The 15,212-nt window shown below is 41.7% G+C and overlaps 2 protein-coding genes across 2 annotated transcripts; both read right to left on the bottom strand.

The window, feature by feature from the left end:
* Positions 1 to 1,445: 1,445 nt before the first annotated feature.
* Positions 1,446 to 3,977, bottom strand: cfl1l (cofilin 1 (non-muscle), like). The gene is made up of 4 exons (XM_080481161.1): positions 3,684 to 3,977; positions 2,334 to 2,614; positions 2,151 to 2,227; positions 1,446 to 1,962 (listed from the first exon to the last, which is right to left on the bottom strand). Exons 1-4 carry the CDS (start codon positions 3,864 to 3,866, stop codon positions 1,853 to 1,855), a joined length of 651 nt encoding a protein of 216 aa, XP_080337287.1. The 5' UTR covers positions 3,867 to 3,977; the 3' UTR covers positions 1,446 to 1,852.
* A 3,949-nt stretch (positions 3,978 to 7,926) lies between these two features.
* LOC308120639 (calpain-2 catalytic subunit-like) lies at positions 7,927 to 15,082 on the bottom strand. Its single transcript, XM_080481366.1, has 21 exons — positions 14,801 to 15,082; positions 14,448 to 14,517; positions 13,702 to 13,820; positions 13,450 to 13,583; positions 13,187 to 13,355; positions 13,032 to 13,115; positions 12,806 to 12,891; positions 12,021 to 12,095; positions 11,649 to 11,809; positions 11,361 to 11,530; positions 11,248 to 11,259; positions 10,195 to 10,406; positions 10,058 to 10,094; positions 9,899 to 9,964; positions 9,758 to 9,815; positions 9,611 to 9,675; positions 9,220 to 9,288; positions 9,049 to 9,127; positions 8,825 to 8,941; positions 8,282 to 8,340; positions 7,927 to 8,191 (listed from the first exon to the last, which is right to left on the bottom strand). The coding sequence occupies exons 1-21, from the start codon at positions 15,035 to 15,037 to the stop codon at positions 8,168 to 8,170; spliced, it is 2,103 nt and encodes a 700-aa protein (XP_080337492.1). The 5' UTR covers positions 15,038 to 15,082; the 3' UTR covers positions 7,927 to 8,167.
* Between the last annotated feature and the right edge of the window lie 130 nt (positions 15,083 to 15,212).

Genomic DNA, 15,212 nt, shown 5'->3' with positions numbered 1-15,212 from the left:
TTCTAAACATGCCTTTTGGTAGTTTCCAGTGCAGACCTTTCTCGTATTTGCAGAACAAGTTCGATCTACTAGCTCTTCGAGGGAGGCACTTTAGTTTTCCGCAAGAGCCTGAGGGGAAATGGCTAGGGAAAGCTTTCCAGAGAGCTGCTATGAGAACTACTGCAAAACCATTCTGCACTCAGAATGTTGTTCTCTTAATGCCATGGGCAAATACTTGATTTCAACACACAGTGAAGTCAAAGTGTCGCAAAATGTCCCGATTTCATCTGTGTCACAATTTACTCAATTTCATGACTCCAGAATGCCAATAACTGTCTTACAAAACCTTGACCCAAAGAAAAATTAAAAAATAAAAATTGGAATTGTGGTTCGTTATTGCAAATGATAATGGGCCGAGTGATAGACATGTTTTGATGTCTAACTTGCTGAATCATGTGATGTCAATAGAACAAATGTAACAATGCTCCAAATTGTCAGAGAGAGATTTTCTACTGAAAATAGCAGGACTGGTACAAACAGGCTCACATAATGCACACAGTGGAACAGGTTTTTGAAAGAGGATCCACTTCTCATACTTGTCTGAACACATTCACGTGTCAGTTAACGCAACACAGCTGTACCTGGCCTTACAGGAAGTGTTGAACGCCGCGTTCCAAAGACAAGTACATGCGTTAGTCTCAGCAGGTAAGGTGCAAACATTGTGACCAAGGCAAAAATCTGATCACAGGCAACATGAACAACCCAGAGCCAACTACAGTATAAAACCCCATTTCTCATCCTTTTACAAGCAGCTGTCGGAGCCGTAACTACTCACTAGACTGAACTTCAAGCTGTCCTACTGAAAAGATTGGCGTTAAGACATACTTGTATTTTCTTTAACCCAGTGTGTGTATACCAAGTATTTTTTCAGTCCATTTCTACGAGCCATCTTTCCCCATCATCAGTAGTGTTAACCGCAGCCTAACTTGTGTGCAGAACTTTCACAGTGTTTATGTTGCGACGACAATCACTCGTTTTGTGATAGAATACAGAACTAAAGTTCCAACCACATTTATCTAAAATGAGGCTGTATGTGGCATCAGAAATCAGTTTTACAACCTCGCTCTCCTAATTCATTTAGAAACTTCACGAAAACCCTTGAAACTGGCGTCTATTCATTGCCTCCCACAAAACATTTTTTTTCCCCCCAGTTGAATTCCAGAGTGCACATTGTGGGCTGCGTGGTGCTCACAGCAAAAAAAAAAAAAAATACCTGGTGCAAGTTTTGGATTACGTCTGCTCTGTGGCGAGTATGCATGGGATTACTCCAGTATCCTCCCATTATACAACATGTTTGATTCCAATTGGCAACTTTCCTGTAGGTGTGTGTGTGTGAGTTTGACCCCGTGGCACTTGATCCAGGGTTTGCCACACATCATCCATCCAGAGGAAAAAACAAATGGCACTTAAAGAGTGGCACTGACTTTATTGAATACTCAAAAGTACAATAAGCATAACACCGAGTGTCATGGGGGGGGGGGGGGGGGACGTGGCAGATATAAAAGCCTGTCATTTTGACCCAGTAAATTGAAGCAGCACAATGAATTGGTGTTTAAGGCTACTGCATATTGCACATCAAGCCATTTGTCCACAAGAAGAAAAAACAAACTACTGACTATCAAACAGACCACCAGTCAAGTGACAAATGATACTAAATGACTGTCAAGAATCTGCAAAATTTACATCCAAGCTACAGCAAAAATTAAATGCGTGAGCAGATTTAGAAGGGAAAGTATAGTCCACCTTCTGAAGCCAATCCGTTTATTTAAATTTTGTTGCGCAAAACAAACCCACAACGACACCAAAGACTGGATCACAGAGGCACGCCCTCAAGTGAGGTCACACCTTCGCCCAGCTTTTCTGCAAAGTCTTTTCTGCAGCTGATGTCTCCTAAGCAATTGACCTGGAAGTCGTGTTTGACACCTGCACCAAAAAACAAACAAAGCAAACGTTAAGCACAAACAGAAGCGGCAAAGACAAACATTAAATTATAGCAGTTTGAAATGTATCTAGCAACATTCAAAACAATTCAGATACTTTATCAAGAATCATTTAGTTATGACAAAAGGTTGACATCATGACTGACTATTGTAAAAATAACCAATACATACCGATCACTATCTTCTTCAGATTACTACTTGAGGCCGCATAATGCATTTTGGGTTTCATTTTAGCGTCCTCGTCACACCTGAAAAACAACAAAGGACATTTACAATTAAACCGAACATAAGACATTGGTCATTTCTCTCCAGTGGAATTCACTGGACTTGTCGAGAGTACTCAAAAACACCCACCACAAAATGTACACCAGTTCTTCCTTAGAGGAGTTTGATTTCATGAAGTGGCAGTCGTATAGAAGGTAGCAGCAATCCAGGGGCTCCAGGCATGCCTTCATACTCTCAAAAGGATCCTTACCCTCAAGGTCAGGCTCTCTATAAACTTTGTTCAGAACAATTTCACCCTTGTCTTCGTCGATTTTTAATACCACCAGTCTTATGCGTGGCGCTGATGCGCTTGGAATTTTCATTTGTTTGAAGAGATTTGTGACCTCGTCGTTGACCTTTATCCCGGATGCCTGGCGAGAGAACGAACAGAGCCGCAATTAGTACAAACGGCACAAATGAATTTCTGCATTACTATTTTGACGTCATGATCAAGTTCATCAGCAAATTCTCATGTGGACAAGTTCATTCAAGAAGTGCCACTGCAGTTTTGGTAACCAAATGTGTAAGTATTCTACCAGCACCATGATGATGTGGGGATTGCACATGGGGAGGAGATGACTAATCCTACAAAAGGCAGAGCCAGCTGGCTTATCAGGCAAAAATCTAAGGGCATTGTGGCCTCCAAGGGGAGCCACAAAATACTGAAACAAAAATTCACCTTCAATAGATATTACTATGAACTCTTGAAAAGGGAAAAGCTCAGGGAGTCAAATGCAACACAATACTACTACAGTGATAAGTGGAAGGATCTTTAAGGTCATCAGACATTTGTACAGATTAAACCTACACAATAAAGTGTCTACATTGGTCTAATCTGCACTTTTATTCACATTACATATTGCTAGATCTCATTCCCTGCCTTTAAGTCACAACGCTGTTCCCTTTTCACCCGTTTGTATGTTACAGTTCATATCCTTTAATCATGTTAACATTGCAGTGTTAAAGTACTAATCATTAATACTCTAACTCAACGTTTCAGTATGACAAGGTGCATGTAATATTTATCTCATAAGAAAGACATCGTACGTGCATAGTAGACAAAATTAGGTTTCTTTTATGTTTGAGCTACTTAAAGAACGTAAATTGGGAGACACGTTATCTTCTAAATCAAAAAGAAATCATGCTACTTGAATTCTTTTGAGCCTATATAGGGGCTAAATCCCGCCTCGGGCGCCACTTGGCGTGGAGCCTGCCGCTCAGTCAAAACGCTTTGCACCAACAAAACCATCGTTCTACTCCGCGAACAGATTTCACAGAGAATCAGCGAGGAGCATCTGAAACCTCCTGCTCGTGGCCACAAAGGTTCTCCTCCATGTGGCGCGCGTGTCACGCCACGCGCACAGTTCCTACAAACAAACAACTCCCCTCCGCCGCGCGCGCAGGGAATCACGGAGCAGGAGTCTGTGCGAGAAGACTCACCATTTTGAGATGTGGAGGAGGGTGAAGCAGCGCAGAGAGCAGTCGACGGAGTGAGGGACTTCCCAGAAGACGAGCAGGTGGGTTCTGCGAGGCGGAGCCGGTAGTTAATGAACTCTTTCCCACAGGAAGACCCGCCCCCTCCTCACCTCTGGCTCGGCTGAGCTCAGGTACAAGTGTTTGCATTTAGTCACTTCACGTCGGAAAAATACATATTGAATTAAACGCATGTGCATGCTTTATTGCTGTGTTGTGTTTTTTTTCTACGTTTAACCTGCGTTATTTATTTGCGTGGACAAATATTTCCTTTATGAAGAAAGTAGCGGGGTTGGTGACGTAAGCAGCACGACCTTATATGGAGAGAAAACGTGTCGACGCCTCGCGTGTTGAGGTCTCCTTAGGTGGCCTTATAAGGTAAAACGCTTTGCACAATGCAGAGTAAAAGGGAGATGTGTCGAAAATGAGACCCTGTGTCAAAGGGTGGAACTAGACAATCCTGTGCACAACCTGTGTCAGTGAAGTGTTTTTTTTTTTATTATTAATATTCAAACTTTCCAAAGTGTTCAGGTGCGAATTAATTCATCTGGACTCTTTTCCTTTGTGAAGAGGCTGCATTTTGCATTTGTCAGTGTGTTATGAATATGAGGTTGGACATGTCCCCATGGTTACATTGTTCTCTTCAACACATGTGCTTCTTCAGTACAATCAGTGAGATATTCAGCAGCAGCTTCAACGGGGGTGGCGCGGCGGCAAACAACAACAACAACAACAACAAAAAAGGAAAACGTATTTTTGCATGATTGACTTTCATCACAAAAAATCCCCAAAGTGGGGACTCACACCCACACTCACTATTCAATTACCTTGGTGCTTGCTTTATCCAATCAGAATGATGGGGCACACATGGTGGCCAATCAGATTCCTGAGGTGGGCGCACCCACTTGCACAGTGTAGACCTGCTGTCAGCGTGCAAAGGTGTCCAAACTTAAAACTGATTTCAGTCCCATCTCTACTTAAAGCTCTCACACAACCGCTATTGTTGGAGTTATATTGCAGCTGTACAAAACAGCAAGAAAACAGTTTCAGTTGTTCACTCTGATTTTCTACAAAACCAATAAGCCATGGTGCTCTTTAAATTGTCCACAAGAAGAAGAGTTATGTTCATGAAGTGCAGCTTCTTGGTTTTGATCATTTGCTGTGTCAGCCTCTTTGAATCACTTGAAACTCATAATTTGAAACCTGATCAGTGAGTGAGTCACAACTGGATCATCAGCTTTGTGTGTGTCATCTGGACACTGCAGTACTGTGCGTCGCTCATGTGCAAAATCTGGTTGCAAAGTTTTATGCAATTGGAGGATGCCCAAAGCGCTTGTTTGTCATTAAATACAGAGACGGGTGATGTGTTGATTAACACTCCAGCCTCATTGCATGAAAGTCGTGGGTTTCTAAGCTGGGCTTGTGTGGAGTTTGGATGTTCTTGACATTGATCCATAGGCTTTCTCCCTTCATCCAAAATACATGTGTTTGACGCTAATTGGTCATTTTAAAGTTCCCACAGGTGTGAGTGTATGTGATCGTCCCTCGGTGTTTCCTGCGATGGACTCTGGGTTCATCCATTTCTAGCTGAGATATATGATCACAAGTGTGGCTTTACAATAATTTTTGAAATTTTGTTTAGATAACTGACGCAAGTACTTTTTAATAAAGATTGCGTTGATCGGCCACTTCCTGCCTGGATTTTTATTTGGTGATCTTGATTGCGTGGCTTTCAGACACAGTCAAATAGAGAAGTTACTGATAGCAATCATTCAAAGAAGATGAAAGCTCCTCTGATGCTTCATCCCTCCCAGTCTGAACTGTTCTCGTAGTTTTATTGGTTTCAGCTGATTATTCCTCTGAACTAATACATTTGAGTGGTAACCCTAATTGTGTTGTTAATTTTGTCATGCTCTATTCTTTCTTGTAGGACTGTGATGGACCAGTGACCTGTGCCGGGTGTACTTTGCCTCACGCCTTGTGTTGCCTCCATGTTCCAGCTCAAGGGCGGGACTGGTGTGCAAAGAATTATTTCAGAAGATGGTTGGTTGGGTAATTGTACCTTGGAGTGTTGTTGGAGCTTGTACAAGCCAGACATGTTTCCAAGGTGATAAAAGTCGAGGGTCTCTTTAAGCTGTATTTCTCTACAGCAAATCAAAGCTTTTCATTTCAATCGCTGTTTTTAATTTATAGTTCCTCTTGTTCATCAGAGCAGGTTTGCTTTGTCTGTGTTGTACTTGCAGGTTAAAAAGCCAGAGTTTGCCTGCACGGCTGGGCAAACATTTTGCTGCCCTAAGGCATGGACATTCATGTTAGGACAAGTGATGGAATGTGAGGCATGTAATCCACCCTTCTTCTACACCAGTGGTTCCCAACCTTTTTCTCGACGGACTCAAAGGTTTATCATTGTAAACCCAGGCAGCCCCCCCCCACCCTTTCTTTATATTTTGTTTAAACACTGTCTTCAGCTTACACCATTTCAAACTTTCATTCGCCAATTTTTATATGCAAAAGATGCATTCAGTTCGGACTTTGTCCATCACCTCAATGAAGCCATAATTCTATGCAACGCTCTTGGTATATTTTCTTTTTTCCCTGTTTTATAGATTATTATTTCTCGTTAGTCTAACGCACCAGCATTTCTTCTCCTGCTGCTGTCCCTTTTGTTTTAAAATATACATATTTTAGAATAAATTATACACTTTTAATGTAAATGTCTAAAATGGGTAGTTTTGTGACATAAATGAATTAAATGCCGACTCGCCTATTTTTAAACATAAAAATAATTTGTGACCTCCCCCATGAATCTCAGAAAGCGTGGCTAAATCGAGCAGGGGTAGCTCTTGCTTCCAGCAGATGATATTTTAGACGTGTCAGGATAAGTGCGGGAGCTCGCCTACTTGAGAAAATGGCAGCCTGCAGTTACTTTTAAAGCTGTAAAAAGGGGAACAGAACCCTGAACCACAGGGCAGGAAATGGCTGCTGCATAACTCTCTCTGTGGGTTGAAAACTTCATGCTGCTACCAGCTACTGAGAGCTTGGCCTCAACCCAGGTGGTGATGTAAGATCAGCTCTGACAAAACACTGTGCAAACCGTGACATCTGTTGGTGACTGGCATGTACTGCTTTGGTGGTGTCTGTGCGACTGCGGTGAAGGCTGCAGTGGGAATAACCTTGTTCAAAGTTAATACATAGGCTCACTGTTAACAAAGTTAGATTGACCTTTCCAGTAGGAGGATGGGGAATCTTTTACATTCAGAAAATCCTTTTTTTCTTTAAAACCATTGACTCAAGATACTGGAAATCATTCTCTAAAACATGGCAGATATGTCAGCTGCACATCCCTCATGTAAATCCCTCATTTCACTACTTTATAAAGACGGCCTATGAGAGTGACATCTAGTGGCTGTGAAAGTCATTTTAATCCAGTGAAATTCATGTTCAGGAAAGCAGTTTGGCACGACATTTACATTTTCTATGCTCCTCAGTGATTTCTAGCCTGAATTTGATTAAACATTCAGATGGGCCCATCTGGCATCATCATCCATATTATGTCGCTTTCTATGTCTTCCGAATCACCCGACGTTCTCATTCTGAGGCTCAGTTTGAAATTCAGCAGGTCATCTGTTCGCAGCCGTCTATCGGCAAATTCAGGTCACCAGTCCATCACTGGACAAACACCGAGAGTGAGACGGAAAGAGACGGCAACACATACTGGCATTTACTCCAACAGGCAAATTAGAGTCACCAACTGACCTCAAACAAACCAGAACGCTTTAGCGTTAAGGAGCACCGAAAAAAGGTGTATCCAGAGTACCATGAACATGGATTGCTCCAACATTGAAACGGATGATATAGTTCTTATTAATCCATCCTTACATGTAAAGTCGGCAGAAGAAAAAAGTAGCGTCTTGATATCTGGAATGCACAGAAGGAATGCACTTGCACACTCAGGCCATTTAGAACTTGTTAGAAGAAGCCAGAGTAGCGAAGCCACGCAGAGAACATGCAAACTTCAACCAGAAAGACTCCAACCTGGAAATATTTACAGTGTATTTTGAGAGTCTTGACCAAATTAAACTGTGGTATTCATCATTTTGTTTCATTTAATGTTGATATTAAATTAAACTTTGAATATTACAGGTATTTCTGTGGTGTTTTTTTAACCGCCATAGTCTCTCCTAGACTTAAAAAAACAGATATCACACACTTCACTTTCATCTCTGACGGCTCAGAGAATTTATTTATACCGGTAACAACAAAAAGTATTTTTTTTTTCTCCCAGTTTTAATTAAATTTGCAGATATTTCAAATCATCAGTAACAGTTCTCCCTCAAATCTCCAAATACATTGATTAAGCTGCACACACTCCAACATGTACAAATGATGAAAACAGCCAAATGTGATGATTCCCCAGCAGACCCCTTGTTAAGCCAGCAGTGCGAGCTCCTCTACAACATGACCAGATCCAGCCACTGAGGACAAAATCACAAGCACATTTCACTCTGTTGTCAATAATTCATTCATCAATGTATTTGTTTCTCCATTATAAAAAGAGCTCATACCTCTGTGAATCCCAGTTTTATTTTACCAGAGTCAGCCTTGTCCAGAGTCTTGAAGGTGTCTGTTGTAAATGACAATTATACTGTAAGATCTCTGCATCAAGTCTGCATGACAGTAGATTTATTACATACGTACACATGAGGATCAAAAAGCATGGCGGTGAGCTCGAAAAACAAACAACTGTAGGTAATCTACTGAAATTGTGTTTTTTTTATTGCTTATCTTACTTGTTTTGAAAATACTTTAAATATATGAATAATATTCAAAATAATACAAATGACATTATAGGAAAGTGATCATAGCTACATTTTTCTCATGTTAATGTTTTTAATTGAGTGATTTCGCCCCACACTGTGCACATTTCAATCAAGTGAAAGAATACATTTGATCTGAGTGTAGAAGACAAGCAGTGCAGTCAGAAAGCGGTTTGCTCAGCTGTGCCCCCTTCCGGGAGACAGAGGTATTGACTACTTCACTTCTTGACTGAAATTAAATAAAGTGAGTCCCGAAGATGTATGGACGGAAGGCCAAAAAAAAAAACTCACCAAAAAGCAACTCCAGACGAATCAGGCAGCACACAAAGTTGTCAAAGTCGATAGAAAGGCTCGGTTCACAGTAGCGGGCCACGATTATCTGATGCAGAGGGTTGTTTAGTGAGAATCCTGCAACAACAGAAACAGATGCACTGAATGAAAAAATATACTAAGATATACACATTAAAAAAAAGTTCCCAAAATATTATTAAAATGGACTAAAATACATTATTTACCAGCAGCCTCGACAGCCACCCTCATCTCAGAGGAGCTCATACAGCCACTTCTATCTGCGTCTCTCTCTTTGTACAGTTCCTAATAGAGAGTAAAACAAGTTAGAATGCACCGTTTACTACCTTACAGCCTACACACCATATTACACACTAATGTTAGTGCACCAAACGCACCAAAAACCTTTCAATCTTCGTCCACAGGATCTTAAACTCCACCACTCCCAGCTTGCCGCTTCCATCTTTCTTTGAAAAATTGTCAAAGAAAATTTGCGGCCTGCAGAACACAGGTTAATGTGTACCATCAAAACAATCTCAAGCATGCCAGAAATGTGGATGAATGTCTGCTTGTTTTGCAGGTAGTGATTGAACAAGGTGCATCGAGTACCCAAAGACACTCGGTCGGTATGTCAGTCCATTTGTGTAAAGTTGCAGAACTGAGAATAAACAAGTTGGAAGACATTTGTTGGCTAGTATACTTAAAGTACTTTACCCTCCCTCCAAAAAACACAAACAACTATTCAAGTTTCGAAAAGAAATTTTGAAAACGTTTGACTAAAAAGGATACATCCAGCAGACTTATCATGTTGCGGCAGGTTGACAAACTAAAGCCAGTGGTTTTGATGTCATCACCTTCAGAAGGAGTAAAACATGGGGGATTGGCAGTTTGAAATGTCACATTAATGCCTACAAGTGAGTAAATCACTTCTCTTACGTTTCACCACCACTCTGTTGAGGATTTTCTTCAGCTCGAATGCAGAAATTTCCACATCCTGACAAGTACATCACGCCGACACTGTCAGTTTCAACCACAATGTTTGGAGAACACAAGTTATCACATTGTGAGCCTACTCACATGTCCAGCGAGCTGTCCAAAGAGTCTCTTGAATCTGTCAGTGATGTCATCTACATCGACGTTGATCTGGCCGTGGCAACAAAAACCAACACATTTTTTTTGTTATTTGTTAAAATGTTAATATCAGCATTTAACCACAGATGGAATGGTAGGATTTACCTCCTCAACATGGCAGTCAACGGGGTCGTCGATCTCCCTGAAGGCAGCAAAAGATCACGGTCACCCATCATTTGTCACGCAATCACACACGCGGGAATTCATTTTGAAACTGCACATGTCGGTGCCGGGGAACGTACTGGAAATCAGCCTGTTTCTCAGTGAACACCCTCACATAGAAGTCCCCGGTTTTGTTGGGCTCAAAGGTGGAGGGGATAATCAGATATTCTCCAGGGGGAAGAGAGAAGTGGTTGCTCACTTCTCGCAGGTTGATGAAGGTCTCGGAGCGTGCCGCTGAACTGTTGCGCAGAAAGAAGTTTTGCTTCAGGTGCACCTGTTGTCTGCCTGAGAACTGCAGGGAGAATGAACACGCAGCAGCGTCACATAAAAACACCCCGTGCTTTCCCCCTTCAGCGACGTTTCATCATGTCATTTGAATATAACAAAAGTAGGAAAAATAAGCTCAAATTCTAAGAAGATGTCTGCAAAATATGGTGAACTGTGCAAAAACCTGTACTCTATTTGTGGTTTGTCCCCCCCCACCCCTACTTTGACTTAAACAGTTCAATCCCGAATGCATCAAATATAAGGTTACTGTAATTATAATTAATATTTTCATTGTAATTTTTACATTTTGCAAGTGTGCTGGATTGAAACCTCTGTTTGTCGTCCCTGACAAGAATCAAGTCATTCCCAATCCTAAAAATCATCAATGAACTTTTATCTGCGTGGTACAGACTGGTGCTTTTGTAAATTTGAAATATGTAACAGTGAGAAATTCAATATGAAAGACAGTAATGAAAACCAAAATAGTTTTTTTTGGTTTCAGTTACAGTATTGTTGTATTTTTTTTAATTCTCTCTCTTGCACGATGTTAGGGATTTGTGGCTTCAGTCAAAAAAGTGGAGTTCAAATGTGTAAAGTATCTACACACTCTTTGTCTATCAGATCTGCAGGTGATATTCCCATCATTGGGTGAATAACCAAAAGTATTCTTATTTCCTTTTGCACACATTAATAAATATCACGGTCCTTAGGCCATACCACAATTTCTGACTGGAGTCACTCGTTCATTAGTTTGAATATATTTACAAGTGATAACCCCGACATAGAAATAGTGCATTTTAAAGGTACTTTTGGAACATTTCTTGAACTCATTCCTCTGATGTCTCCAGCAAGCGTCTCTGTCTTACCTCCTTGGGCAACTAAAAAGGACAAGAACAAATGAAATGTAAGAACGGGGTGATAAACATACATTTTGTTTGACGGTTCCTTCACATTTGCCAGCATGAGGTCGACTCCTCACCTCATAGATGGCAAAGCCAATAGTGTCCATGTCCTCCCCCATTTTTCTCCTGCGGCGCTTGTTTTTTTGCATCACGCCCACAATGAAGGTGCAGCCGTCTTCGCCCTCATCTGGCTCGTCGTCCAGGTCAGACAGCTTCACAACGAACTGAGGATTCATCCAGAAGGTCCCTGGGAGGGAGAGCGAGGATCGGCATTGAAGCGCATGAGCCTTTCTACAGCAGGCAAACACGTGTGCTTGCTTACAAAAGTTGTTGCATTCAAGCCTGTTAAGTGACCGTGTTCATACTTGGGTAGTTTCTGCAGCCTCCGGCAGACACCCCCTTTCTCCAGGTGTCCTCAAACTCCGACTCTGCCCACTTCTTAATGTCAACTCCAGTGAGAGCGTCTGGAGTGAGATGGCAGATCTCAAGGCGGGAGTACTGTCGCAGGAAGTCAGAAAAAGACATCCTGCGGGAAGTGAAATGGGAAACCAAACTATAACTTCAAATTATTTGCACATTTTATTCTTCTGTTTTGCATATATAGATATTTCTTCTCAGTATTACTACACCGGTGGCATTTGTTTGGTGTAATTTATATGCCTCCTGGATGTATTAATACAATGTTCTATTAAGATAAAGACAAACAATGGAAAAGAATCGTTTCAATAGTAGTTTACCAGAATTCCCCATCCTCACAACGGCTAAGTAACCTTGATCGGTCATCATCACTCACATATCTCCATTCACTGGACCTTAACGAAAGAAAGAGAGAAAGAATAACTTGCAGGAATGCACTTACAGTTTCAATTTTTTTTCCTGTATTGATTTGCACACATTAGAACTACAGCAGCTGTCATACATCTCCGAACACACTAGACAAATTTAGTAAGTGTGTTTTAACACCATTTTCCCAACAGGAATTACCAGCCTTTCCACCGGGGTGTGAGTGTGACTCATTGTTACACCCATGACAGAAACAAAAACATCTAATAATCTTGTCAAGCCAGAAACAAACTGGGTAGGTCTTTAGATTAGGTTGAATCTTTTAATGATCACCAGAAGAGTACAATGATGAATAAATAGGAAAACACTATAAGAGGCTTCATTTGGTGACCATGAATCAAACTTGATGGACCACCCAACGGAAACCTGGAGGCAAATATATAGCTCACTGCAATTCTACTTGTTAGTGGAGTGTATTATACCAGGTATAACAACTTATGTTAAATGGAGGGAGGGTGTGTTTTGGCCACTCCCCTCACAGGGTTCTCACAGCAGAGTATGTGCTTGTACGATCAGGCAAAAGTTTTCTGCCCGATACCATCCCTGACCCAACTTGACCGGTAGGGGGTCCACAGGCATTACCCGTTGGAAGTGGTATACCTGGACAACACTGTGATTTTTGCCATGTTGAGTTGATGCTATAAACATTGTTTTTTCCTGTCCTGTCTTTACAACTTACTTGTCACTCCAGCCTCCATTCCACTCCACTTGACCCCACGGGTTTCTAATCCTGATCAACTTCTCCATTCCTCCCCTGAACGACACCTGACACAGAAGTATATATGTATCAGTTGCTTCTGATATTTGCCATCTATCACAACATGTCATTTTACTAGAGTAACTCCAAAAGCTGTCAATGGTATGTTTGTGTGCATACATGCAGTCAAAAGGTACATCATCTTTACCTGCTCTGCTCCCGTCACAGAATAGGCATGGCCCTTAACCAGCTTGCGATATGTGACCGCTTCTGAGTCGGCCGAATTCGTGATCTTGAAAGGGGAACACAAATTTAGCAAAGACCAACACACACAGATGACTGAAATGGGACGCAAAAACCTACGTCGATGGAGCATCCCAGGAGGGAGCCTCTTTCCAAGGCCTTCTGGATGATTCTGAAGAGATGGGGATTGGGTTTGCTCAATTCATGTCTTTCAGCAATGCCTCCAGTAAAGTCCTCAAAACCCTCAATAGTGCTCCCACCGGAAAGAGCCTCATAGCATCCATTTATCCTGGAAGAAAAAAAAAAAAATCAAAGAAGGACCAGATGAAAAACAGATACCAAACGCATCACAAAAGGTATCCAGATGTTTCGGTCTTACATACTTGGCGTAGGCTTTCTCCAGCAAGGCACTCCAAAACTCCGAGCCTTCCTCCGAGTGAACAAATAGCAGCTTTCCATCTTTTGTGGGCAATCGATCATCTACCACCACATCCACCCACTCTCCAAACTGCCAGAACTGAGAACCACAGAGGGAGACACCAGATGAAAACACAATCTTGTTTGCGCTGCAGCTCTGAATGAGCTAAATAGAAACAAACAGGCTTGTAATGAAGACGCATAGCAGCTTGCTGTACCTCAAAGTGAAAGATGCCGGCATAGTTCTCCTCAAAGCTTTGGTCTTGGGGCACAACGCGATACAAAACCTGTTTGTTCAGAGTCAGAGAGGCAATAGCTGCCAGGAGCCAGCAGTCGCCTGCGCACAAGTGTAAGGACATATTTGTGTAAAAACCTCAAGTAACACCCAGAAAATGTCAGGTTTTGTCAATGTGACACGTGCATAAACACAGTTGAAATCTAGTTTGCACGAAAACGGTTGGATTTGTGCGCTGCTGCAAAACCAGTACAGTCTCACCCACACGTGTGAAGAGTATGCTAGACAGGGCGTAGACAGAGAGGACTAAAGCAGTTATGAGATGTTTTGTGCAGAGTGGCAGCTGACATCACAACAGAGGTATTTGTGAGGAGAGGTTGTTCTCAGGCATTATTTCAATCGAGTAAAATACAAAAATACAATTTTGAGAAATGTAACTTTAGCAAGATGTTGCTGAAACACGAGGCAGAGAGCTTTGCAAGCATGCATTCATTTCAGTGTTACTTTAATTGTGTTATAATTACAGTGACAGTCCAAGAAAATATCATCAATACCTGCAGTTCAGGCTTGAATCATATGTTTTGTTAAATTCTATGAATGTTTTATTGTATGAGCAAAAGGATTTCTTCAAATTTTCCTCAATGTGGACACATTATGTATGTGTGTTTGTGTGTTTGTTTGTTTGTTTGTTTGTTTGTGTGTGTGCGTGCGTGTTTGTGCTTGTCTCACCAAGTGCTCCCTGGCAAATATCAGTCCTGGAAGCATTTTTTATTATGAATTGTGGATTACGGCATATTTCCTACAAAAGAAAAGAAGAACAAGATAAAGTTAAATATGGACGTCAGGTTACATTGTCTTCTTGCGTGCAGACGGTCACTCAAAGTCTCATATATGTTATTAAGAGTCAGCAGGAATTATCTTGTTTCTTAAGCATGAGTTGTTTGTTTCTATGCCTATATTATGTCCACACACATTTACAAAAACATGGCCAGCAGTAATGCCTGTGAGCCCTAACTCAATATATACCTTTTGCAAGTAACACCATACAAGCTTTTACTTTCAGCTGATGGCTCTGTACCCACCTTGGGTCTTTTCCAGGTAATGCCCCGAACCTTGCCGGAGTTTGGTCCCAGTTCGTTGAAGCCCAGGGATGACGGCAGAGGCTCAAAGCACTCATCTTCATAGAGTCTTCCTCTGTCAAGACAGTTGCTCCTCAGTGCCTCAAAGTCCTGGTTCAGGTAGTTTATCGCATGCGAGTTGGTTCCAATCCCGCTTGCTTTGTTTCGATAGTGCTGAATCTTATCGACTATCCCCGGCATTTTTAGAGGACTGAATACGTTCTCTCTGTGGTCTTCTGAAAGCGTGTGTTTGCAATTCGAGAGGCTCTTTGTCATATAAGGAGAGCAACTGCTTCCACGCCCCTTTTTGTTCACACAGCTGTTTGTGTTTCACCTGTTTGATCCAACTGAGAACTACTGTCACTCCAGTTTTCTC

This window comes from Lipophrys pholis (assembly GCF_963383615.2).
Source record: "Lipophrys pholis genome assembly, chromosome: 15".
In the NCBI taxonomy this organism is placed as follows: domain Eukaryota; kingdom Metazoa; phylum Chordata; class Actinopteri; order Blenniiformes; family Blenniidae; genus Lipophrys; species Lipophrys pholis.
The sequence above is the reverse complement of the archived record's forward strand: the minus strand, read 5'-3'. Positions and strand labels throughout refer to the sequence as shown.